Source organism: Nomascus leucogenys, chromosome 25 (genome assembly GCF_006542625.1).
Source record: "Nomascus leucogenys isolate Asia chromosome 25, Asia_NLE_v1, whole genome shotgun sequence".
Classification (NCBI taxonomy): Eukaryota; Metazoa; Chordata; class Mammalia; order Primates; family Hylobatidae; genus Nomascus; species Nomascus leucogenys.
Genome location: NC_044405.1, coordinates 14,593,131 through 14,620,975, shown reverse-complemented (window position 1 = coordinate 14,620,975; position 27,845 = coordinate 14,593,131). Strand labels below are relative to the sequence as shown.

General features: G+C 40.9%; 1 protein-coding gene across 1 annotated transcript in view; it reads right to left on the bottom strand.

Annotated features, from left to right (window-relative positions):
• Positions 1-27,845, bottom strand: part of MAP3K7CL (MAP3K7 C-terminal like) — a 96,288-nt gene that overhangs the window by 22,318 nt on the left and 46,125 nt on the right. Inside the window, 1 exon segment of the mRNA XM_030806352.1 lies at positions 4,648-4,709. Coding sequence (XP_030662212.1) covers positions 4,648-4,709 — 62 coding nt within the window.

The following is a 27,845-nucleotide window of genomic DNA, read 5'->3' as shown; positions in this document are numbered from 1 at the left end:
GTCAAAGCATGGTTCCAAAAACGTAACATGCTTAAGCAGTAAGACAGGCTTGGTCTTGATCCAAACCCTGGGACCATGAAAGGACACCACCATCTTTTAGAACAGAGAGAGACAGGTCAAACAGAAAGAAGCTGAGACCTGAAGAAAAGTAATGGCTGGGTGTGGTGGTTCACATCTGTAATCTCAGCACTTTGGGAGCCTGAGATGGGCAGATCCCTTGAGCCCAGGAGTTTGAGACTAATCTGGGCAACATGGCAAAACCCCATCTCTACAAAAAATCCAAAAATTAGCCAGGTGTGGTGGCATGCACCTGTGGTCCCAGCTACTCAGGAGGCTGGGGTGGGAGGATCACCTGAGCTCGGGGAGGTCGAGGCTGCAGTGAGCAATGATCATGCCACTGCACTCCAGCCTGGGTGACAGAGCAAGACTTTGTCTCGAAACATAAAAAGGAAAGAGAATAGTGATTTTTCATTCATTCTTAGAAATGCACATAGAATTGGGCATCCTTTCTTTTGACTATATCATCTAAACTAGCTCTACTCAAATACTTTCCCTGATGGGCATGGGAAATTTAGAAACCTAGTCCCAAGAAAGGAATCTGCACAAATAGAACTGACCTTCCACCTACCCCTGGATGGAGGCCCAAGGCCCACAAATGAATGTTATAAAGAGATGTTCATTTTAACACCTACCTTCTCCTGCGGTCTCTTGCTCAATATTTTGCATTAATAGAGACATCAAGAGAAATGTTTTTCACTGCTATTCTTGCACAAGGCTTTTTTTGGCTTCTGTGAAAATAGAAGCACTGCAAATTACATGCTCAAACATGTCCACATTCTTGGCAAAACAACAGAAAAATCCTGGGGGTCAAATTAGTGACTGAGTGTCTACCAAATAGCTATTTTATAGCAGCATTTTATAAACTACCAAAGCATGTGTAACGGATACCAGAAAGTCAGAACAGATTTTACAAGGTTTTTCTATAACTACATTATGGCAATCTTGCAAACCAGAAACAAACAAAAAAAGTTTCCACCTATCAAAGTAATTTAAGCAGCCTGTATGTTCCTTAAAAAGCATAAGGGAAAGAGGGGCATAGTAAACGTATTTAGACCAAAATTTGGCCTCAAGTTTCTCATCTGTAAAGTGGAGACATAATAGTTAGCTTACTAATTATTGCAAGGATCAAACGAGATCATATGTAGGGAAACACCCCTTGCCTAATAGGTACTCAGTGTGCTTCGGTGGGATTTAAATCCGAGGTTTTGCAGAGAATGGGGCTGACAATACCTAGCATCATCTATTTTCCACCAAGAAAATGTTTAAGTCTCTGATAGAGGTAATCAAGAGTCAGTTCATTCTCAAGCAAATAGTTGCAGCCACAAGGCACTTCAGATGCCTTTGTAACCCAACTTCGACTCTTCCATAGTGGATGATGATAGTCGATAAAATTCCAACAGCCATTACTGTGGGATGAAAGCACACAAGACTGACTATAAAGATGGCCTGCTCCGTGTAATAGATTGTTCCTTTTGTACATAAAGCATTTTCACTGCTTTCAATACAGAGACTTCCTGCAACAGAAGGCTTAAATGTATATGCTTGTGCTAAGCATAGAAATAAAAATCTGCTTTTAGATGTCATTTTCTATTAGATTTCTCCTCCCAACCATCATCGTCTTGCTGTTTAGTCACTCACGCCCTGGAATACAGAATAAAGATAACAGGCAACAGCTCTAGACAGAGGCAACCCTACCCAAAAGCCTTGACAACTGATAAATGTTTGTAACACTCACTCCTATCCTTCACTCAACAAACAAGCACTTACTGAAATGTGTTTAGTTGTATTGCTGGTAATACACTCTCCATTCACAAAGAGATAAAGCACTATCATACTTTAAGGGGGAAAAAAATCAAAACCCTGAGCCAGAAACTACCCTCTCAACTGCCTAATTCATTAAAGATCAATGAAGATGAAATAGTTTCATTGCAATAAAATGATTAAATAGACTTAATTCCTAATATATGTCAAGTGGAATTAAAGCTATAAAATTCAAATGGACCTGGCAATGCTTTAACAGAAAAATGATGTGGATAATTGCCAGAGCTACTGTGAGTCTTGTGGAGAATGATCCATGACCCAGAGAAGACCATTAAAGTTCCCAAAGGAAAAAATTTTGTTCCAACACAAAAAAGTAGAATTAATGATCCATAATTTGATGAGAGAACAATAACTTGAATATGCTTTTAGTGTTTTATTTTCAAAACATGTTTACTCCTTATTTTCACCTGATTTCCATGATAATAAAATAGTTTTGACATGACCATAGAATAAAGAGGAAAAAATGTGACTAGGGGAAAAAATAGCTATTAGGTTGGTGCAAAAGAAGTTGTAGTTTTTGCCATTACTTTCTTTTTTATTTTTTTGAGATGGAGTCTTGCTCTGTTGCCCAGGCTGGAGTGCAGTGGTATGATCTTGGCTCATAGCAACCTTCGGCTCACTGCAACCTCCGCCTCCCGGTTTCAAGTGATTCTCCTGCCTCAGCCTCCCTAGTAGCTGGGACTATAGGCGTGTGCCACCACACCTGGCTAATTTTTGTATTTTTAGTAGAGATGGGGTTTCACCATATTGACTAGGCTGTCTTATCCACCCGCCTCAGCCTCCCAAAGTGCTGGGATTACAGGTGTGAGCCACAGCACCTGGCCAATGGCATTACTTTCAATGGCAATCCCAATTACACCACCAGCAGCACATAGACAGCCCCTCTGTGAGAACAGAACCTAAGCAAGAACTATCACTTGCAGTGTGAACAGACCAGACAAAAATGCAGGCCAGGTGCGGTGGCTCACGCCTGCAATCCTAGCACTTTGGAAGGCTGAGGCAGGCGGATCACTTGAGGTCAGGAGTTTGAGACCAGTCTGGCCAACATGGCAAAACCCCGTCTCTACTAAACATACAAAAAGTATCCGGGCGTGGTGGCACATGCCTGTAATTCCAGCTACTAGGGAGGCTGAGATGGGAGAATCGCTTGAACCCAGGAGGTGGAGTATGCAGTGAGCCGAGATCACATCACTGCACTCCAGCCTGGGTGACCGAGGGAGACTCTGTCTCAAAAAAAAAAAAAAAAAAAAGGGAAAGGCAGAGGGAGGGCTGAATTGTTCTTCATGCTGAAAAGAAGAGATATTGGTGGGGGTGGGGAGGGAGAGACTATGGTTAGATATTAGAAGCCAGGAGAGCTGGGTTGAGAACCCTGCATGGAGGATAGAAAAAAGAGGGAGACGTGATGGCTGATAGCTAGAGAGGAAATTTTAGGGGATGACAGAGCTGTTTTGACAGCTGTGTGGTGATCAGTGTAACCCTCCGACCTCCTATACAATTTTCAGTAATACCTACATAACTGATAATGCTCTGTTGAGCAGCTTTCTGTTGGAAAGCTAAGACAATGCCCAGGACTGCTACAAAGGTGAGAATGAGGACTCCTCCAAGCGGCCAGGTCACACCTGAGTCACCCTCAGTTGGTTTTTAGAGACCACCCTGGCAGTAGAACACCAGCTCTTCAAACCTGACCTGGTTGCTCCCAGGCTTTTAACACAGTGCTCTGCGAACTGAGGTAAGAACAGAAGCAAACAAAAAGGAACACTATCTTGGCTTGTGGAAGGGCTCATTCTTGGTTCTTCTTCCACCTCTGTTGAGGGCTGTCCAGGAAGAAGAATCCCAAACTCAAATGACCCTAGGACACCAGGCACACACACAAATGGGAAAAGCTGCTGTGTAGAAGATAATAGGGTATGTCAGGGCCTGTTGGGAACTGGAGATTACAAATCCCTCCTAAAGGCTTTCAAAATCAATATTTAGGAGAAAAAAGTGGTGACCAAGAAATGTCTGTGTACAGGATTCAAGACCCCTATTGGACTTGCCTAAATGTGACTACAAAGTTAAGTATTCAAGAGAATGGCTGGCCCAAGGCCAGTATCCAGGTATTTTAGACAGAACCTCTTCTGAAAGCCATTTTTGCCTGGAATCACCATGGATAATGTGAAGAAAATTAAAATGTGATAAATGAGCTCCTTTCAAATAATTCTGGTGTATTAAAATATCTTTCGACAGATCACTCAGAAACCACATATACAAAATAATTTGTCATGGGTCCAACAAGTCAATTTTCAGAAAGTTTAAGTTAAAATAGTTATATTCCATTAAAAGTTGTCAGAGAACTGGGGAAGGGGCAGGGAACAGAGAAAGGAAGGTTATTCCAAAGTCTTGGCAAACATGGTAAGTTTTCTCTGCAGAGTTTAGCACTAAATCACTAACCCCAAACACAGCCAAAAATGCAATGACCTAGAGACAGCCATACCGAAGTAGAGAAGGGACCCGTCCTTTTCCCAGGCTCCAGAACTCCTTAAAAATAGGAGCCAGGTTACACTATAAGCACTTGCTGTCCTGGTGCCATAGCCAGATAACCAGACAGGGGCATTCCATGAGGGCTTCAGCCTGACTTTGGAGCTCTAGAAATGTAATCCTTGACGACTTCAAAGTCCCACATTCTGGGTCCAAGTCAGTCTCCCCTAGTCAGGCCACTCTCCGCCCAGCTTGCTATACTTTATGACACTAAGGAGGAAAGAAGAGAGACTTTAGAAAAATCCTTACCTGTAGCTGCTGGTCTAATTCTGGAAAGACCAAAGGAATGGAGTCTTCAGGGGGTGTATCATCTAAAACAAGGAAATAAAATGATTCTTCACTGTGGAGCTCTTTCTTGTAGGAGTGGTGTCCTTGGACTCCCCCATAGTTAGACCATCAGTATACACTGTTTCATTTCATCACTTCAGTTGGGGACAGACAGAATGTAAAGGACAATTTTGCTCGTCTTCCCTACACACAGATGCATGGAGAGCTTAGGTCGCCTGAACAAAATTTTGCAAGCAAATATCAGAATCCTCAAATGTCCAGGCTGGCAGCTCTCCAATTAAGAAGGACTGCTTGTCTTTCAATACTCTTACATTGGCCAAAACCAAAAAATATGATATGAAACAAAATGCTTTAACAAGGTGCTAATGAGGTGGCCAGAAGGACTTTAATGGGACAAGGGAACATGTTAGTGAAAAGTAGAAGCATTCGTTCTGCTCTCAATGACTCCAAGTGCCGCAAGCTGTGATGGTATTGCTGTCTGCTCCTACCACAAACCACACTAACAGGCAGTTAACCAGAAACTCATTCTGGGTTACAGTGAGAAGCAGGCAGCAACCCAAATGGGGCGTTTCTTTCCAATACACCAGGCAGCACTCTACCCTGCGGCAGAATTCACAGCTTTGTTAGGGAGCGCCAGAGCCCAGAGAGTCCCGAAAGACCTCCTAACTCGTGCTTACGTTGACTGGTTGGCAATAGGCAGCTGTTGCTGGATCGGAAGATGCAGTTCTAAGAAGCATTTGAGGAAACCTGACCAAAATATGGGTCAAAATATCCAAGTCACCCCCAAATCTCTTCAAGAACATAATGCTGACCCAGCCTTGGTGTGAGAAAGCAGAACTTCCATTATCTCCAGGTACTCTCTGGCTCTAAGGTCCATTGGCCACTCATTTCCAATCCCTACCCCAGTACATACACAGTACACATATACATGCAGTACAGGTACAGTACAGATACACATACAGTACACCTACATATACATATATAATAGAGATACAGTACAGATACACATACAGTACACATATACATACAGTACAGGTACAGTACAGATACATATACGGTACACACATATACAATACAGATACACATACAGTACACATATACAAACATATAATAGACATACAGTACAGATACATATACAGTACACATACATATACAATACAGATACAGTACACATACACATACATATATAATAGAGATACAGTACAGATACATATACAGTACACATACACATACATATATAATAGAGATACAGTACAGATACATACACAGTACACATACATATACAATACAGATACAGTACACATATATAATAGATACGGTACAGATACATATACAGTACACATATATATATACAGTACAGACACAGTTAGATTTATACAGCACACATATATATACAGTACAGATACAGTTAGATATATACAGTACACATATACAGCACAGATACATACATACACAGTACACATACACATACAATACAAATACACATACAGTACACATACACATATATAATACAGACGGTACAGATACATATACAGTACACACATACATACAGTACAGGTACAGTACAGATACATACACAGTACACATACATATACAATACAGATACAGTACACATATATAATAGATACAGTACAGATACATATACAGTACACATATATATACAGTACAGATACAGTAAGATATGTACAGTACACATACAGATACAATACAGATACATATGCAGTACATATACATATACAGTACATACATACAGTACACATACACAGTGCAGATACGTATACAGTGCATATATGTATACAGTACAGATACAGTGCATATACTACATATACAGTACACTTATACATATAGTACACATACACATACAGTACATATACATATATAGTACCTATACATATATACATTTACAGTGCACATACGCATATACAGTACACATACTATACATACACAGTATGTATGCAAAATACAAGGTGAAAAAATAATTTAAAAACCAAAGCTATTTTAAATTATAATAAAGCAAGAAAAGATAACAGTTTTTATGTTTTCATAGTCATCACCGAATTTCTTGATAAAAACTTGTTGGTGTTCTTTTTGAACTAGAAGAAGTGACATGGGCCACATACAATGTGGAAACAAGTATCCTCTCCCAATGCGCTGATAGTACAGTCCAGAATAAAATGCAGTACACAAGGCATTTCTGGCATCTAAGGCATTGAAAGCATCGAAGATAATCACCAGAAAGATAATTTAAACAAGCACGGTATTCACTTTGAGCAAACCCCTCAAGGGTCATATCACTTAATAGTCTCTGGTATATTTTAGTCACGAGTAGTATAACAATACTTCCATTTAAAAGTAGTTTAAAATAATGACAATGCATCACCAAATTTGAATCTGTTTTATATCTGCTCCTATGCTAGACAATGGCTGTCCTCAGATTCAGTGATATCACTTAACTTTAGCTCACAGAACACATAGAAACTGAGAAATTTCCCAAGCCTCTTGCTGCAGGTTAGAGGACAATCTTCAGAGGAATTGAGATTCAGTCCCCAGGCCCTTTGAATGCTCTACTTAGACTAGAAGTGACAAATTCTGCCAATTACTGTGCCTTGTTAAATCCACCCCAACATTTGCAAAGAATTGGACAAAAGGCAGAAATAATGCACTTGTCACCACTGAACCTTTAGAGGTAGGCTTCATTATAAAACCTATGATTTGTGAAACTGATTTTGGTCTTAAGTGCATTTACATTCACTGCAGTACAAGTTTAATAACCTAGACATCACGACCATTTTAGCTCATTGGGTCCAAGGCCAGAATGATTTGGCAAAGGTAAATGGGAACATACTATACTTGTGCATCCCAACCCTAATAATCATAGACAAGCAGGCACTTGTTGGAAGGAGAAACCACTCTGTAAAGTATGAGAGCAGCTGAGACATTCTAGAATTCTAGAAGACAGCCAGGAATGAACCTCAAGGCTTCCTGAGACTTAATCAGCCTTGGCCCCTGTGAAGTCACACTCCTTCCTGCTTAATTACTAAAAAAAAAAAAAAAAAAAAAAAAAAAAAAAAAAAAGTTATCCATTTACTTTACTACAGTAATGTAAATAGCAAACACCTGGTATCAACAGACTTAATGAGGCCCGTTGTGGAAATCTACGTCCTTATTTATAGTCACACCATGTCGAGTCACACATATGTGACCATACTGATAAATTTACAGATAAATAAAGTAGCTTCAAATTGGACTCCTTGAGTTGAAATAAAAGTCTAATTGATTAACACAGAAATCAACATACAATAGATGTTTTAGAGAGTCGAGCAAAATAAAAAGTAAGACTTTTGTTAAAGAACGGATCAAGTTGGATTAACCCAAGCAGGAAATAGCAGCGGAAACAAGAAAACCGAAGACAGATGTATGAAGCCTACCAAGTCTGAAAGCCAGGCCTGTATTTCACTGTTTGATGCCATCTGGTTTAGCTGGCATCCCTACCAGCCAGAAATTTCAGGGCTTGTGAAGCTGCTTACAAAGCTGCCCCAAGTTGATGTGTGGTGTGTTTACTTTTAAACAGTGGCTGCCTTCTTTGACTGGTTTTAAAAATAGGCAAATATTCTAAAAGCAGGATGATGAATCACTGGATTGGGCCAAAAGGAAAGAAGGAAAATGACTCAGGCTGACTAGTAGCACAGCTGTTCCAAAAACATTTGGCTGAATCGTTGTAAAACATTTTGACAGTGATACCGGATCGGAGTTCCTGACAGCAGTTAAGTTTGTTTTGACAATTCCAGAAGCATAAAGTAGACTGTACAGTAGCTGTACAAGAGACCCTCTAGCAAATGTAGCTTTTTTTGAAAAAAAAAAAAGAAAAAGTTGCTAGATATGTTCATAATGGGACAAAATCACAGCACAGGTACATTTTTATTAAAATCTATTTACCAATTTTTTTTGTGCAAGACTGGGACTGAGACTTATGCAAATTGGCAGATCACTTTATCATATTTTTAATGCATTAAGGAAGTAATTTGAAGGCTTCTTCAAAATGGCACCATAGACTTACTAGACCAAGCAAAATGTATCCTAAGAAACTTTTTAAAGGATGAAATATAAAGGAAAGAAGAGGAAAATTTTTTATATAAACAGATGTTCACTGCCTGTTTGGCAAATACAATGTGACCAAGCCAACGTCCTTAAGCTAGAACTTTCTTATCGATAGCCCAACCATTACGATGCACCATAGTACATTTGATGATGGGCTCTTTTCGACATCTACTGAGCAGCTGTTGGGTTGGTTTCAGGATTGTTTTGTTTATAGATTCCCTTCAATTTCTTCTCCGTGTTTCTCCGTAACTTGAATAAATAGGACATATTGGGTCTGTAATCCAAATCCTCCCTGTTATTTAGCAATGAGAGCTAGCAATCAGTTAACAGAGAATATTGAATCTGGAAAGGACTAGGCAACAATCTGGTCCAGCCCCCTCAGAGTAGAGCTAAACACAAGGACCCCAAAAAGGGAAAGAAGCCACCCAAGACTCCATGATTCGTGGCCATGTAAGACTAAGGGGTGTTCCCCAGCCCTGGGCTCTTTCCCCCATACCACTCCGCTCTTCTTCACTTACTAGTCCATAGGTTCTCACACTTGTATTTCATGAACCAGTAAAATTTTCCCTAAAATATTCTGGCTGGGCACAGTGACTCATACTTGTAATCCTAGCACTTTGGGAGGCCCAGGCGGGAGGATCACTTGAGGTCAGGAGTTCGAGACCAGCCTGGCCAACATGGTGAAACTCCGTCTCCACTAAAAATACAAAAATCAGCCTGGCATGGTGGCACATGCCTGTTGTCCCTGCTACTTGGGAGGCTGAGACAGGAGAATCACTTGAACCCAGGATGCTGCAGTGAGAACCAGAGGTTGCAGTGAGCCAAGATCAAGCCCCTGCACTCCAGCCTGGGCAACAGAGCTAGACTCCATCTCAAAAAAATAAAATTCCCTAAAATATTGGGAATTATGTCTTAAGAGCATCCAATTTTTTACTTAGCTAGTGAAGATGATTCAAAAATGACCACCAGATATCATTAGTATCCCTTTATGACAGAGAGAACATTTCAACACCAAAATCATAAGGCAATCATAGAGTAAAGGAGTGGCCATTATATTACATTTAGATTTACAGATAAAAATAAGCATATACCCAAAACACCTCACTGTTGTACCCTTCTTTCTTTCTTTATATCAGAGGAGTGAAAACTTCATCAAAGCCAGACCAGGTTTTGAGAACCACTGTTGTAAACAGCATCTTCACTGGGTTTTACAATCAATCATCTCCCCCTCCCACTGTGCTCCCCATCGTAGACATAACTGGGGTGTAAGTTGAGAAGCCCTAAATCCTTGTTTAAAAGTGTTTAGGTTGGGCCGGGCGTGGTAGCTCACGCCTGTAATCCCAGCACTTTGGGAGGCCAAGGTAGGCGGATCACCTGAGGTCGGGAGTTCGAGACCAGCCTGACCAACATGGAGAAACCCAGTCTCTACCAAAAATACAAAAATTAGCCAGGTGTGGTGGCACATGCCTGTAATCCCAGCTACTCGGGAGGCTGAGGCAGGAGAATTGCTTGAACTCAGGAGGCGGAGGTTGCAGTGAGCCGAGATCGCGCCACTGCACTCCAGCCTGGGCAACAAGAGCGAAACTCTGCGTCAAAAAAAAAAGTGTTTAGGTTTCCACACGGAGAAGACCTCAGGAGAGGGAAAGCCATGCCCAGAGGACATTCCCAAGCCCACTCCACTCCCCAAGCAGAACACAAGAGGCAGCCTTGCCCAAGATCCACTGAATTTGTTGACATTTCCTGCAGTTACAGCTGGCTTAATGGGCATTGGACCTATGTGATCACACAGAGCCCTCCCTCCAGATGAGCCCCACGCTTAATTTAATGCTCTGCTACAGTGTCTTGAATTTCTTAATAATTTTTGAATGAGGAACCCTGCATTTTCATTTTGCACCATGCCTTGCAAATTATGAAGCCTATTCTACCTGCAGTATGACCTCTGAGTGCTGGTGTCCTGTAAATTGTCCTGCAGGTCACCAGGGACAAACTGACACTTACAAGGCAAGTGAATCTGGGTAGTGGCTTAAGTGCTGAGGCTCATACAGAAACTTTCCTGGGAACTGTTTGCCTATGAAGGCTCCTAACCACTAAGAACACAGCGGGTCAGTACAACGTTCAGTAGGACACAGACTTGCATTTGAATCTCAGATTGGCCACTTTTTAATTGGTGAATGCAAACAATTGGCATAATCTTCTGGAGACTCAGTTTCCTCCTCTGCAGAATGGGAAGGGTATTACCTGCCTCTGAAAATTGCTATTGATAAAGGAATGTATATGTCAATCACTAGCCCAAAGCCCAGCACCTAGGAAATAACCAGTAATAATAATGAATGCTTAATATAATTAAGTTCACTTTTCATTCCTTTTCACCATAAACCCGACCAAAGGAGTAATGTGGAGACAGGAGAGCTGTGTGTGTATATATGTGAGTAGTGTCACTTTTTCCTCTAACCCATGTCTATTCTATCAAGCTAAACTTCTGAGATGGGGAATTATTCTTCATCATCTGAATAATACAAAGGCAACACACAGGGTTAAGGTCACTGACTGTAATTACTGAGTTCTCCCTCTGCCACTTAAGAGAGATTTCCCTGATGCAGCCATAACCTCAGGTCTTGTGGATTTACTCTCTTCATTTAAATCTGAATTTAAGAATCTTCTGTCCAGGTGCAGTGGCTCATGCCTGGAATTCCAGCACTTTAGGAGGCTGAGGTGAGAGGATTGCTTCAGCCCAGGAGTTCAAGACCGGCCTAGGTAACATGGCAAAACCCCATCTCTACAAAATACAAAACAATTAGCTGGGCATGGTGGTGCACACCTGAAGTCCCAGCTACTTGGGAGGCTGAGGTGGGAGGATCGCTTCAGAATGGGAGGTTGAGGATGCAGTGAGCAGAGATCATGCTACTGCACTAGAGCCTGAGTGACAGAGTGAGAACTTGTCTCAAAAACAAAATTTACTTCCAAACACTTTTTATATGAAAGATTGTAAAAAAAAAAAAAAATTAACTTACGCATGAAAGGTCTTTGAGTACTGTCATTTTAAATCTAAATTTAAATTAATATTTTATTTTTAGGAATAAAATATGTGATAAAAGGTAGCCAATGCACATTCCCAATATATCAAAAAAATTTAATTTCTAGATACCTAAGTCCTTGTTACAGTATCACATAGTTTTAAGACACATCAAAAGCTTTTTAAAACTTTGCTTCCTGCTTATTAAACACTAGAGATGTGAATTATTTAATATACATTGGATTTTCAGGGCCCAGAAGATTACAAGTATAGCTATAGAGATGGATGTGGATATTAACACAAATATGGATAAAGATAGAGATTTGGGATGACAAAGCAGGTTTTCAAATCTTTGTAAATTAATAAACATGATATTATCTTAACCAGTACCTAAAATTGTCAGGCTAACAAGATCATGCATGAATAGACTGGTTTTGCTATGCAAAAAGAGACTTGATTTAATTAAGAACAATTTCTCTTTTATTTATTTTTTTTTTTTTGAGATGGAGTCTCGCTCTGTCGTCCAGGCTGGAGTGCAGTGACTCAATCTCGGCTCACTGCAACCTCCGCCTCCCAGGTTCAAGCGATTCTCCTGCCTCGGCCTCCTGAGTAGTTGGGACTACAGGTACCTGCCACCACACCCGGCTAATTTTTTGTATTTTTAGTAGAGACGGGGTTTCACCATGTTAGCCAGGATGGTCTCCATCTCCTGACCTCGTGATCCCCCCACCTCTGTCTCCCAAAGCTCTGGGATTACAAGCGTGAGCCACTGCGCCCAGCCAAGGACAAATTTTATGTTTCTTGGAAACACCTATTCACTATTATTGTAGCTATCATTTTGTGAATGTCATCGATTTATCCTGTTGTTAGAATATTTTGACTGACTTAGGTTATAACATACTCACTGTCCGAAAAACACCTGCCTCAAGAAGAACTTATTGGGGCCAGGGGCAGTGGCTTATGCCCATAATCTCAGCACTTTGGGAGGCTGACGTGAGTGGATTGCTTGAGCCCAGGAGTCCAAGCCCAGCCTGAGCAACATAGTGAGATGCTGTCTCTACAAAAAATAAACAAGAAACTGAGTATCGTGGTGCATGCCTCTAGTCCTAGCTACTTGGGAGGCTGAGGTGGGAGGATAGTTTGAGCCCAGGAGGTTGAGGCTGCAGTGAGCCAAGATTGCACCACTGCACTCCAGCCTGGCGACACAGTGAGATCCTGTCTAAATAAAGAAATAAATAAGCAAACAAACAAGAGCCTATTGGAAGTATATTTATCCTTCAGCACACCACCAAAGAAAATTTACCCCTTTTTTTCTTCTTTCCTACCACAACATACCAGAAGTAACCTTCCTCCATCAACCCCATGGCCCTTGGGAAGCTATTTGTTGTCAGGAAGCTTTGAGCTTTCTCTTATAACATGAACTCTGCCTCTAAACGGGCAATGAAGTAACAGTCCTGAGGATCTGGCTTTGAACCCTCCTTCCACTTATTAATTGCATGATTTGAAGCAAGTCACTTCGCCTCACTTAGCAAACATTTATTTCCACTTTTGTGAAAATGAGTGGAATAGCACCTTCCGGTGGGGTTGCAGCCAATATTAAATTGATGAGAAGATACCAGGAAAAGCACTACTCCTAAGTACTCAATAAACACTCACCTCCTTTCTGGCCTTTCTTCCCAACTTTAAGTAATACATTCCAACCAATAAATCCCATAGTATCTCAGACTCTTCATCTGACACCAGGATAATGAGCCCCAAGTGGTTATAGATAGTGTATTACTGATTTTATAAGTATTTGATAATTCAGTTTCTACTATAGTTCTCAACTCTGCGCTCCATCAGAAATGTAAATACAGGAGACACCCACCTTCCACCGTGCCCTTAAGGCACTTGTGACTGAATGTTGTCACTGCATGCTGAGACAGTTTTAAATGTAAGCTCATGTTGGGACAGAAGGTGATTCGAGAGAGTTCATAATGACTGTCCGAGCCTCAGTTTCCTGCAAATGCCTGGTTCCTGGTTTCTAAAATCCCAGTGGGAACTTTATCCCTTGACTTCCTACAGAGTTCCCTGTGAATATGCAGAAAAAAAAAAAAAAAAAAGCCAGAGAGGGGGCCTGGGCATCGTGGCTCACTCCTGTAATCCCAGCACTTTGGGAGGCCAAGGTGGGCGGTCACCTGAGGTCAGGAGTTTGAGACCAGACTGGCCAACATGGGGAAACCCCATCTCTACTAAAAATACAAAAATTAGCTGAGCATGGTGGCGCACGCCTATAATCCCAGCTACTCAGGACACTGAGGCAGGAGAATGGCTTGAACCCAGGAGGTGAAGGTTGCAGTGAGCCAAGATCACACCACTGCACTCCAGCCTGGGTGAGAGAGTGATACTTTGTCTCAAAAAAAAAAGAAGAGAGGGGAAAATGGTAAACTCAATATTCATTTATAGCTTAGTGCGGATGAGATTTTGCAGAGTTATTCCAGAGAACAATGATTAAAAGTGTGGAGAGAAGAGATTACTAGATCCGAAGACTACTTCGGATCCTGAGGAGGACAAGGGGAATAATACTGAAGGTAGAAACGGTTGAAGGAAGAGGACAGTGACAAAAGACACTCTGTGGCTGGTCAGAGTACAATGGTGTTTACAACTAATTAATCACAACCAACTACAGATTCCTTTGTTCCTTCTCTTCTCCCAGTGTTTCACTTGACTAGCCTTAAAAAATAATGATAAATAAAAAGACACTTCACCTGCACCATAATTTTGCTGAGAGCCAGTTTTAGAAGTGTACACAAAAAGATTTCACCTAACACCCAACTTATTGCATTGGATTCAAAGGTGGCTATTGCAACTACTCCATGTAATTCTCCCTACTACACAAAACATCCTGATATTTGAGGAGAAAATTGTATTATTTAAAAGTGACACCAATGGTATGGGTTCTGGATTACCAAAAAAAAAAAACAAAAAAAACTAAGTGTCATACGATTAATTCATATCCAGATATAAAAAATTTCTAACAGCTTGAAAGAATTTTTTTTTGAGATAGGGTCTTGCTCTGTCACCCAGGCTGGAGTGCAGTGGTGTAATCATGGCTCATTGCAGCCTGGATCCCCTGGACTCAAGCGAGTGCCCCAGGAACTGGGACTGCAGACATGCACCACCACGCCCGGCTTATTTTTTGATTTTTTTATAGAGATAAGTCTCATTATGTTGCCCAGGCTGGTCTTGCCTGGCCTCAAGTGATCCTCCTGGCTCAGCTTCCCAAAGTGCTGGGATTATAGGTATGAGCCACCGTGCCTGGCCAGAAAGAATTTTTAAAAACAAAATATTAAAAGCTACCAGCTTGAGCTGATACTAGTATTCTTGACTCTTTCTAAGTAAAACAAAAAACTGTTCTAAAAAATGGAAAAGAGAGAATTCCAAAGCCAAGGTCTAAATTTACAAGGAGCATGCCAGATTTTAGCTTAGCTGAAGATGAAGAAAAGTCTCATATAATTGACATGAAATCTTAATGTCTGTCCAACTCTAAATTCCCTCTACCTGGAGAAGGGCCAGTGATTCTTGAATAACCCAAGAGGCGGGATTCATATTTTTCTTCTGCATTTTTTCTATTAAGAAAATTAATTCCATGAAGTTTCCAGTTTAGGAAGTTTCAACTCTTTGAAATTCCCAGTTTAGAAATAATACTGATTATCATTAATATCATTAGCTCATTAAAGACAGGCATCACTGCCTCTGGGAATTACCATTACCTAAATATTACTTAAAAAGCACTCTGATGATAGGCTGAAAATGGAGATTGCATTGTAAAGGAATATATATATACACACACATATTTGTGTTCTCCAAAACCTTGCTTCCTGTATTTAAGGACCCCTGGAGGTCCACGTTCTATTCAAAGTATTATGGCTCATTCTGCTATCACTGAATAATGACCAACTCCTCATCTACCAAGGCCAGTCTATCACCAAGTCCTTTCAACCCTTCTTTCAAAATGGATTCTGAATTAAGTCATCCCATTACATTATCTAATGCAGGCTCTCATCACTTTGTACCATTATAAAAAGCTTCTTCCATTCTCTCATCTCTCCACATTCCAGACTATTCCACCAAATTGTTACCACTTTCATCATATTATTCCCTTTTCTTTTCTTTTTTTTTCCGAGACAGAGTCTCGCTCTGTCACCCAGGCTGGAGTGCAGTGGCGCGATCTCGGCTCATTGCAAGCTCTGCCTCCCAGGTTCACACCATTCTCCTGCCTCAGCCTCCGAGTAGCTGGGACTACAGGCGCCTGCCACCACGCCCGGCTAATTTTTTGTATTTTTAGTAGAGACAGGGTTTCACCGTGGTCTCGATCTCCTGACCTCGTGATCCGCCCGCCTCGGCCTCCCAAAGTGCTGGGATCACAAGCGTGAGCCACCGCGCCCGGCCCATATATTATTCCCTTTTCTAAGGACTTTTGACACTTCCTTGCTTTTGATCAAGTCCAAACCCTTTTGCTGAACTTTGAAGATTGACTTGGTAACCCTAATCTATTGCTATCTAAACAGGTACCCTATGTAAGTATCCAAAACAATGGCTGGCTCAAGCAGGGCTCGGTAGGCAACACGTTACTCTTCCACAGTTCAGACCTCTGCTCCAAACGACTAGTTTTAGTCTTTTCTGAACACACCATGTTCTTCCTGACTCTTAAGTTTTGCTCCTGCTTTCTGTTTAGAGGGAAAAGAAAGAAAACTGGTTACAAGATATGTAGCCCCTTTTCTGTATCTAGTACCTAGGAATGGCATCTGTCCTGTACCACACCTCTATACTCTACCTGCCTTCAAGCCCAGTTTGACTATCACCTCTTCCAAGAAGCTATTACTAACTGCTCTAGGTGACACAGACTTTTCTCCAAACATCTTTGCCTTACAAAGCCCATGGGAGGTCATGCTGTTCTCTTTTGCACATCCCACCCACCTTTGGCAGAGTGCTGGTAACACTGAAACCAAATAAATTCAGCTAATTGACCAGAGTTAAAATAGGATACGAACAATCTACTAACTGCATAACTAGTCCCTAAATAACTGCATGTCAGTAATACTATAAAATCTCCCTTGACATCAAGGTGAGATGTAGGTGAGACACAACTGCTTAGTGGTTTACATTTCCCTTCTACTCCACAATCAGTTGTCATAATTTCAGGGATAAGTTGAATGCTTAATTTGTATCAAACACTCTACTAAATATTTTACCTATAAGATGTCATTGGCTTCTTATTACAACCCTGTGAATTACTACTATACACATCTTACAGGAAACCGAATTTCAGCAAGGTGGAATGATCATACAAATAGTGTCGGAGGTAGGTCTAGAAATCATGCCTCTCTGGCTCTAAAGCCTATGTCCTTAACCTCTACACTAAATCATCTCAGGAATATATAGTCCTGAAATGACTGCATGAAATGAGCACTAGGCTAGGCTTATCAGAAATGAGCATGTCGGGCCGGGTGCGGTGGCTCACACCTGTAATCCCAGCACTTTGGGAGGCTGAGGTGGGCCAATTGCTTGAGGTCAGTAGTTCGAGACCAGCCTGGCCAACAAGGTGAAACCCCCATCTCTACTAAAAATGCAAAAATTAGCCAGGCGTGGTGGCAGGTGCCTGCAATCCCAGCTACTCAGGAGGCTCAGGCAGGAGAATTGCCTCAGGGAGGCGGAGGTTGCAGTGAGCCAATATCGCACCACTGCACGCCAGCCTGGGTGACAGAGAGAGACTCTGTCTCAAAAAAAAAAAAAAAAAGAAAGAAAAAAATGAACATGTCAACATTCACAAGCAAAGATGTTTTCTTTTCTCATGGACCCTGCTTATTCATCAACAATAAATCCAACAATGTAGAATTACTCTCAAAAAGCCCACCTTAGTGCCCTCATTTACTATGAAAGTCTAGGGGGTCTTCCGTCGTTTCCCCCTAAATGTGTGGTCTGCAGGCCACATGCACTGGAATTCAAAAGGCATGCACGGCTCGCTTGATGGCAAGTGTTTTCCTGTGTGACACTCCACATGTTCCTTATTCAAGAATTCAAAGGGAGTGTCCCAAATATCTGCAAAGCATCTTTTTGTGCACTCAGCCGCATGTATGTGCAAAAATACAGAGTCCTGGGCCCTGACTATTCTTTGAAATCTTGCATTTGTGATATGCATAAAACATAGGAGGGGGTTTTCTTTTTCTTCTTACAACAATAATGGGTCTCCTGAATCAGAATATATAGGAGTGGGGACTTAGAACACGTGTTTTCAATGAGTGTTCTCAGGTGATGATTTTAATCAGGCAAGGTTGAGAAACACTGAACCTCAGCTCCTGCCCTAGGTTCTCCAGGTAGGTGCCCTTTCTAGAGATATGAGGACACACTGACCATAAGATTAAAATACTTAATTTGGGAAGTTTTTTTCATAAGCATCTTTTCGTGGGGCTAGAGGGTAGGAATTATTTAAAATAACTTATAATCCCTTTTTGAGGCTACCTATTAAAAACCATGAATTTTGAAAGTGGGCATTCTGGAGTCATTTGAAAGAGAAGAGAAAGAGACTGGAACAAACCAATCTAAACTGATGGATGAAAAACATCTGTGAGCTCCTAGTCAAGGACCAAGAGAGTTCAAAGAATGGTGACAAATTAATTGCAAGTTGTACATCCTGTACTTCAAGAAAGAGGTTATTCAGGCAAACCAAAGATGGAGATTCACCTCTCCACAGCTCTTTTCTGTACATAAATTAAATTCTGTTAAAATGTTGACAAGGAAACAGTACAATTTATTTGGTCCAAAATTAACACTGCCTGAGATAAATAAGCTTTATATACTGAAATTTTCTTTGTGAGACTGTTGATTGTAACAGGACTTGTTCTGCTCACATGCAGCATGAGTAAAAAAGAAAGGAAATTATATGTTTTCCTTCCCTCTGGATTTTGGGTTTGCATGCCTGTGTCTTGAGAGCTAGCCACTCAAGATACCATGAAAAGCACTGACTGTTCCCTGAAATCTTGCGTCTATGAAATGTATAAAAACAGAAAGGGCTTTCATTTTTCCTTTTAGAGAAGCAGCATTGAAAAATAGAGAAAGTTCAGACTTCAAGCCTAGGGCCCTGAGTTCAGAACATAACTCCATTACCTATAAACAGTGTGGTCTCTAGGCAGCAATCTCTGTGTCTGTACATAAGGAATACTAATGCTTATGTTGCATGGTTGTGTTTTTTTTGTTGTTGTTGTTGAGGCGGAGTCCTGCTCTGTTGCCCAGGCTGGAGTGCAGTGGCACGATCTCGGCTCAATGCAAGCTCCGCCTCGGGTTCATGCCATTCTCCTGCCTCAGCCTCCCGAGTAGCTGGGACTACAGGCACCCACCACCACACCCAGCTAATTTTTTTTTGTATTTTTAGTAGAGACAGGGTTTCACCATAGTAGCCAGAATGATCTCCATCTCCTGACCTTGTGATCCACCCGCCTCGGCCTCCCAAAGTGCTGGGATTACAGGCGTGAGCCACCGCGCCTGGCCGCATGGTTGTTTTAAGGATCAGAGATAATATAGGCAAATGCTTATTATGACAGAGAAGTATAGTTAATGGCAGTTGTCATTTCTATGTTGGGGTGGATTGATTTGCCTGTTAGGAGGATTTCTTCTCACCACTGTCTTTCAGGGTGACCCTGAGTGAGGACATAGTACAACGGCAGATCATGAGAAGAGGTTTGGAAAAATAGATTACGAAGAGTCAAGCCTTCACCTCTTCCTACTACGGAATATATCCTCCACTGGAGGCTAACAGTCTAGGAAACTCCAGGTTAAATGTGTCACCCGGCATAGTAACCCCAAGCCTGCAATGGTTGTGTGACATCAGATTTCACAGAGCTCCTTACTTTGCATTATTTTGGAATGATTCTGTACCTTTTCAATTACTACTTTTTTTAAAATAGAGATGAGGTCTCCCTGTGTTGCCCAGGGTGGTCTCAAAACTCCTGGGCTCAAGGGATCCTCCTGCCTTGGCCTCCCAAAGTACTGGGATTACAGTCGTGAGCCACCATGCTCGGCTAATCATTACTTTTTAAAGCATCATCCCTACAAGGGCATTATAGGAACAGAGAGAGAGAGAGTCCTCAAAAGACCCAAGGTTTCAATGGTAATGTTGTTTAAACATGTGATTTTAACAGATGACATTAAACTAAGAGCAATGGCGGATGCCAGTGGAAGACAGCCAAGCCTTCCTTTCCTCAGCACTGTGACCTCCTGCCACACGAGGTCCTTTGTTCAAAAGTGGTGCAATTCAATATGTGTGTTAAGAGGTCACTGAGGGGAGCCATGACGAAGGGCTCTAAGTATGGCAGTTTCACCTCAGACCTTACTATTTAGAGAGGCTCCTCCTCACCTGTCCCATTCATCATTCCTGCTGAAGTCTGTTGATTTAGCCAGAAGTGTGGGAGCACCAGTGAGAAATCAGCATTTCGAACTTACCCTTCAGCAAATGTTGCTGGAAATGGAACAGTGATATTTTCATATTACCTAACCAACTGCCAGCTCCTAATAAATGTTTCCTCATGCAGTTTTAACAATAACACACTTTGCTATTGTTAGAAATTGTTATAGCTCAATGAATTTTATTCTAAAAGAAAGCTAGAATGGGGAGAGAGGAGAAAAAAAAAGAGTTTAAATGACCCAAGGATTCAAGGTGGAGGAAAGCATCGCTAGAGGCATTTCGGGAAGCCACCATCTAACAAAGCATGATGAAATATCACATTCCCCATCATCAGGTCATGCGAGCATGCAACTTTAAATTTTCCACAGAGGCGTGGCATTAGAAAAGATGCTGGAAATGTGGGGTATGAGGGAGACAACGCTTCTTCCAGAGCGGAGTATACCTGAGGCGTCATTGAGGGTGAAGGCGATGCGGACGGGCTTGTCGGCAGGTACCCTGGCTGTGCTGATCATGTGGGCACCTGAGCCTCCGCCTTCTCCTGGGTCTTCCAGCTGTGACAGCAAGAGAGAGCCATTGTCACTTTATCCAGCGTCATCTCCCTAAATACTCAGAGGCCCTTGGAAATTACAGGTGAAGTTATTAGGGTTAGTAAGCATTACCTGCTTATTCTAAAGATACTCCTAGTTTTGAGCTTTCTTTTTCTATGTCAAAAGTATTCATCTGCCCCATTTAAATCTTTTTTCCTTGGCTCAAGAAAAAGTTGCTTTTGCAATATACATCTAGAATGAATGAAATATGGGAAATATCTCTACCTGCCTTACTTGCTCAGTATCCTTTTACACTGACCAGTTCAATCCTGCCCCTTTAAGGTCATATAAAGTATTTTACTTTCAATTGAGGAGGATAAAAAGAGATACAGTCTTAATAAGGTATCAGATGGCTTCAGATTAGACTAGCTTTTCATGTTTAAAAGCCTAAATTAAATCTGAATGATTAATCTGAGAGTAGTAAAGAATGAGTTTCATGGAATCATTTAAAGAATAGCAAAAGTCACTGGGTGTGGTGGCTCATGCCTGTAATCCCAACACTTTGGGAGGCCGAGGCAGGCAGATCACTTGAGGAGTTCGAGACCAACTTGGGCAACATGAGGAAACCCCGTCTCTACCAAAAATATAAAAATTAGTGGGGCGTGGTGGCAGGCACCTGTAATCCCAAGTAACTGGGAAGCTGAGGCAAGAAAATCACTTGAACCCGGGAGGCAGAGGTTGCAGTGAACCAAGATCACACCATCGCACTCCTGCCTGGGTGACAGAGCGAGACTCTGTCTAAAAAAAAAAAAAAAAATAAGTAAATAAAGAATACCAAAAACCACTTTAAAATATCTGTTGTATTATGAATATCATATGCTTTAAATATCTGACTAACTACCTGTAAGCCTATCAAACATTTCTAAGGTTGCACATCTTACAATCTATAAAAGCAAAAGACAAGACTCAAAAACATCCTATAGATATTCTACTCCAGCTATCAAATCATCATTTAATTAATTAACTAAGGTAGAATGAATGAAAAAAAAATCCTGCAGATGAAATGGAATGGGCAAAAACACATGAATATTTCTGGTTATAATCAGAGAATTTAGCCCAAATATATTTTAACCAAGATATTTGATAATTTGATGTCTACAGGGGACTTGGAAAAGATAGTTATAAATACACGATATCTTTGTTATTTAAAAACATATATTTAACTTTTCTATTTTTAGTCCCACCTCCCCTAAACCCTCTACTTTCCTTCTCATGTAGACAGTAAATGAAAAAACCTGAATGATATTTTAAGGGAAATATCTCTAAAAATGGCAAAGTATAAATAATCTCTTTAGCCATCCTTAAAGAGATTCTGGGAAATGCGTTAGCAGGACATTTTCTCACAGCACGGTTTCTGACTTTTTCCCATAACTTTCCTCTATCTAAAAATAGTGTCCAGAACACTGAATTTTGTTTTTAAAAGTATTTATAGAGCCAAAGCCAATGCATATATATATACATGTATATTTAGACATACATACATATGGAATCATCTTACCCAGCATAAGAAAAAAGATCAGGCTTATATTAAAACCCTAGTATAGCTTTGGAGAAAAACCAGCAACTGTTTATTATCCAGTTAGAATCATAATTTGGCCCATTTAATTAGCACTACAAGTAGCAATGCACCAAAACGCTCTCCACTGTCCATATCATGTAATTCCAAGTTAGAAAGAAATAGTAACATGAAACATTTAATTTTAAAAAAGGGTAAAATAAAATATTTGTTATTTAATTCAGGATTTGTTTTATCTTAACTCTACCACCCTTCTGTCCAGTCTTACCTGCTCAGAATCAAGCATTTTGTTACCCCTAGGGAATGGCATGGATTGTCTCAAATTCAACAGAAGAAACCATTAAAATTCCCTTAACATTTTAGCTAAAAAGAAAAGTTTTACTGTTATGCATTGTACAATCACCGAATCACTTTAGCATAACATCTAAGGATGGAAAGTTGCACTCCTCTTTTGGCTAAATCTCTCAACACTTTCCCGCACCAAGAAATCAAGCACAAGAGGTAGAAATTTGCCTCAAGGATTTTGTAAATAGTCCTCTGGTGTGGTTTCCAGCTACAGGAAATGGAATTAATAAACACAGCTAATTAGAGTCCCTCCCCTCCGCTCAATGGGGAACATCTGTCTGCCTGTGAAAGGATGGTGGCAAGACTGAGTGGACTCTGAGTTCCACACCATGTTGACCACAAGAGCCCCTACACCAACTTGCCTTTTCATCACACCGTCTGGGGAAATGAACCACAGGTTCCTTCTCTCGGCTACAAGCTGTAACAGAGCTTTGGTTAAGTTGCTGGTGATCCGAGCATTTAGTTCAGTTTTCACACCTGTTGGCTTACCTCACTTAGTTGAGTGTCTGCACTTGTGTAACCCAGAGCCAGCCACTGCCTTGGCCAGTCGTTGCCTTTGTGGAGTAGAGACTCAGTGAGAGACCAGGCTGCACCTGCTGCATAGCAGCCACTGACAATCTGAGGAGTGGAGACAGCTGTCAGGGCAGCAAACTGCTACCTGCTCTGCCCCAGACCCCAGCGTCCCACGGGACCTCCCTTCCCTTCCCTTCCCTTCTGCTTCCCTTCACAACCCCTCTCTCCTTTCCTTGCCTCTCTAACAGCCAGGATGTTGTCATGTTTCTAGAAAAAGCAAGAGCAAAAGAAAACCCTCCTCCTGTCAGAGGCATTGATAAACAGCAAGTTGTGGAGAGTCCAAATGTTTTAATTCATTAGTCCTGGCAAACTTAAAATACAAACAGACTTGCTTCACAAGACAGGAATGTCTTCAGCATGACCCAATCGGTGTCTGTGTCTATTCCAGCAAACTGGCAAAGATAGCATGACTCCAGTCAGCAAAAATGTCGGCCGCTCCAATCAGCTCAGCCAGACCCAGCCAACTTGGATAGGCCACAAGCTGACTCTCAGATGATAGCAGCGATGATCCTGGTTAAGAATGTGAGGTTTGAGGTTGAGCCCATGTTGGGCTTGATGACTTGATTCATTCTTCAAATGCAACCAACCACAAAGGAGTCAATGGTAAATAAGTAAAACAAATATTAGGAGAAGGCAAAGACAAGCCACAGACTGGAAGAAAATCTGCAAAACACATATCAGATGAGGGACTGGCATCCAAATTATACAATGAACTCTTAAAATTCAACAACAGAAAAACAAACAACCCAATGAAAAAATGGGCAAAAGATCTGAAAGATATCTCACTACAGAAAATATACAGATGGCAAGTAAGCATATGAAAAGATAATCAACATCATATGTCATTAGGGAACTGCAAACTAAGACAACAATGAAATACCACTATACACCTATTGGAATAACCCAAATTCAAAATACTGACAACATCGAATGTTGGTGGACCAACAGGAACTTTGATCCCATGCTTGTGGGAATGAAAACATAATAGTACATCCCACTTTAGTAAACAGTTGGGCAGTTTCTTACAAAAGCAAACATACTTTTACCATGTGACCCAGAAATCACACTTCTTGTTATTTCCCCAAAAGCCTGCATATAGATGTTTATAGCAGGTTTATGCATAATTGCCAAAACTTGGAAGCAACCAAGTTCTTCAATAGGTAAATAAATCCTGGTATATCCTGACAATGGAATGTCATTCAGGGATAAAAATAAAAACTATCAAGCCACAAAAAGATATGGAAGTATCTTAAGTGCATATTACTAAATGAAAGAAGCTAATCTTGAAAGGCTACATGCTGTATAATTCCAACAACATGACATTCTAGAAAAGGCAAAACTGTGGATACTGTAAAAAGATCAGTGGTTGCCAGGGATTCAGGAAGAGAAAAAGGAAGGGTGAATAGGTGGAGCACGAGGGATTTTTAGGGCAGTGAAACTATTCTGCATGAGACTGTGATGGTAGATACACGTCATTACACAATTGTCAAAACCCATAGAATGTACAACACAGAGTGAACCCTAATGTAAACTACGGACTAATAATGAATAACATATCAATATTGGTTCATTAATTATAGCAAATATATTAATTAGCGGTTAGAGGGATGAGGAAATATATGAGAATTCCGTACATTTCACTCTGTTTTTTTCTGTAAATCTAAAACTGCTCAAAAGGTATTAAATATACAAGTAAAAGGACTCAGCAGGTTTTCTTAATCTAATGAATGGAAGGCTAATTTGTTATGATATATACAACAATAAAGCTGTACAGACTCAGACAATTAAAACATTCACATATAAGCTTATTCTTTCCAGGAATTAATATTACTGTTTTAATATTATTTTATGGTTATAATAAAACTTACTCATGCATTATAATTTATCAAAGTGAATTTCTTATTCACGACCTCATTTTAATCTTCCAGAAGATCCTGTACAATAGTCATGGTCAGTATTGCCATCCCAATTTGACAGATGAGCAAACTGAGGTGCAGACAATTCAAATAACAGGCTTGAGGATGACTGACCATAATAGAATTAAGAACCCAGATAGGATCCAGGTTTTCTAATTATTAGAAATAGTTCAAGCTACTTCCACTACACCAGGATGCACTCTGTATCAAAGATTCAATTGGCTGGGCGCTGTGGCTCACGCCTGTAATCCCAGCAATTTGGGAGGCCGAGGTGGGCAGATCATGAGGTCAGGAGATCGAGACCATCCTGGCTAACATGGTGAAACCCCGTCTCTACTAAAAATACAAAAAATTAGCCGGGCGTGGTGGTGGGCGCCTATAGTCCCAGCTACTCGGAGAGGCTGAGGCAGGAGAATGGCGTGAACCCGGGAGGCGGAGTTTGCAGTGAGCCTAGATCGCGCCACTGCACTCCAGCCTGGGCGACAGAGTGAGACTCCAGCTCAAAAAAAAAAAAAAAAAAAAAAAAAAAAAAAATTTAACTGAAATTGTTTAGAATAAGTCTGACTCTCAGCTTTCGTTTGGAGGAGACAAAAGTATCACTTTCTTCAGTGGTCCAGCATCCAGGTTCATCTGACACTAGCCATCTTTATCATGACACCCAAGTTCCACCCCAAGAAAATCAAAGTTCTGCATCTTATGTGTGCCAGTGGGAAAGCAGATACCATATCTGTGCTGTCTCTCAAATTGGCCCCCTGGGTCTGCCTTCAGAAAAGCTGGTGGTGACACTGACATTGCCAAGGCAGTCAGTGACTGGAAGTGGCTGAATTCTAGTGAAACTGACAGTTCAGAATGGACAGGCCTAGGATGAAGTAGCACCTGCCTTTTCTGCACTGACCATCAGGCTCTCAAAGAACCATACAGAGACAGAAAGAGACAGTTACATATTAAACACAATGGAAATACTGCCTTCTATGATACTGTCAACAGCTCCTGACCAACACAGCATAGATCTTTATCCACAGAACTCTCTGGAATCATTAAAGTGAACCTGGGGATTGCCCACTGTGTGGGCTGCAACGTTGACAGCTACATCCTCATGACATCAAGAGAGGTGTGGTAGATGCCCAGTTGGTAAAGGGCTACAAAGGAAAAGATTTCATTAAAAGATAATTTGACAACAATGAGAAAGGAACAAAAAAAATACATCTAAATTGTCTAAATGTTCTCTTTCTGAATCTGATAACATAAATTCAAGGTTTTCACAGTTACAATAAATATTTACCAGCTTTTCTGTTCCCATATGAGCAACGATGTATTTCTTGGCTCTTTATCCAAACACTTTCAAGAGAGTAACAAATCTGAAATCCAAGTGAAATCCCTTCCCATAACTGAAACCCAAAATAACTACATGGTATTTTAAGAATTTAATAGAATTATATAAATTCAATCCAGAAAGGATGTGTTTCTGCATCAATATATAAACAGTATGTTTCTTGGTGGTGGCAATAATGTATAATTTTTATTTTATTATTTTCAGCAACAAATGTGTTTTTACAGTTATTTGGAAAGTTATTTTCAATAATATTCAAGGAGCTTTTCATATACTGAGCTCTAGACTTGCTTCTGAATTATGATCAATAATACACTCCTACCATAGACTATTGTCACAATTATGTAATATCAATTTCTCAGTACAACTCAATATGTATGTAGCTTGGTATGTTCCAGGCTAGTGTTTCTCAAAAGTACCTGATTACTAGGTGCCTTTAAAAAATACCCATTCCCAGGCTTTGCCATAGTGACTCAGTAGTCTGGGTAGACCCTCATTCTGAAAATTTTAAAAAAGAAATTTTAATGGCTATTCATAGCATTTAGAGAAGAGTTGAGAAGACATTTTCCCCAACATTCTGAAGTCAGCTCTGTATTGCTATGTGACATATGCAGCCGGTAGTCTCCAACAAAGAAATATTCCATGACGGCAAAGTAATCACTCTTCCATTATATCCAGAGGTCAGCACAATTTTTCTCTAACGGGCCATATTAGAAATATTTTACACTTGTGAGCCAGGCGCGGTGGCTCACGTCTGTAATTCCAGCATTTTGGGAGGCCGAGGCGGGCAGATCACCTAAGGTCAGGAATGTGAGATCAGCCTGGCCAACATGGTAAGACCCCATCTCTACTAAAAATACAAAAATTAGCCAGGCGTGGTGGTGGGCACCTGCAATCCCAGCTACTCGGGAGGCTGAGGCAGGAGAATCACTTGAACCTGGGAGATGGAGGTTACAGTGAGCCAAGACCACACCATTGTACTCCAGCCTGGGCAACAAGAGCAAGACTCCACCTCAAAAAACAAACAAACAAACAAAAAAACAGAAAGAAAGAAATATTTTACACTTGTGAGCTCTTAAGGGTCTCTGTCACAACTACTCATCTCTGCCTCTGTAGCATAAAGGCAGCCACTGACAACATGTATAGGAATGGATGGGCTCTGACTTTTTTGACAAAAACAGGAAACAAATGAACATGGCTGTGTTCCAAAAACATTTTATTTACAAAGAGAGAGCAGCCTGGATTTGGCCTGCAGACTATAATTTGCCAGGCTCTCCAGATCGAACATCCAGTGGACACCTTATCCTGATTGAACATCCAGTGGACAGCCAAGGCACAGCT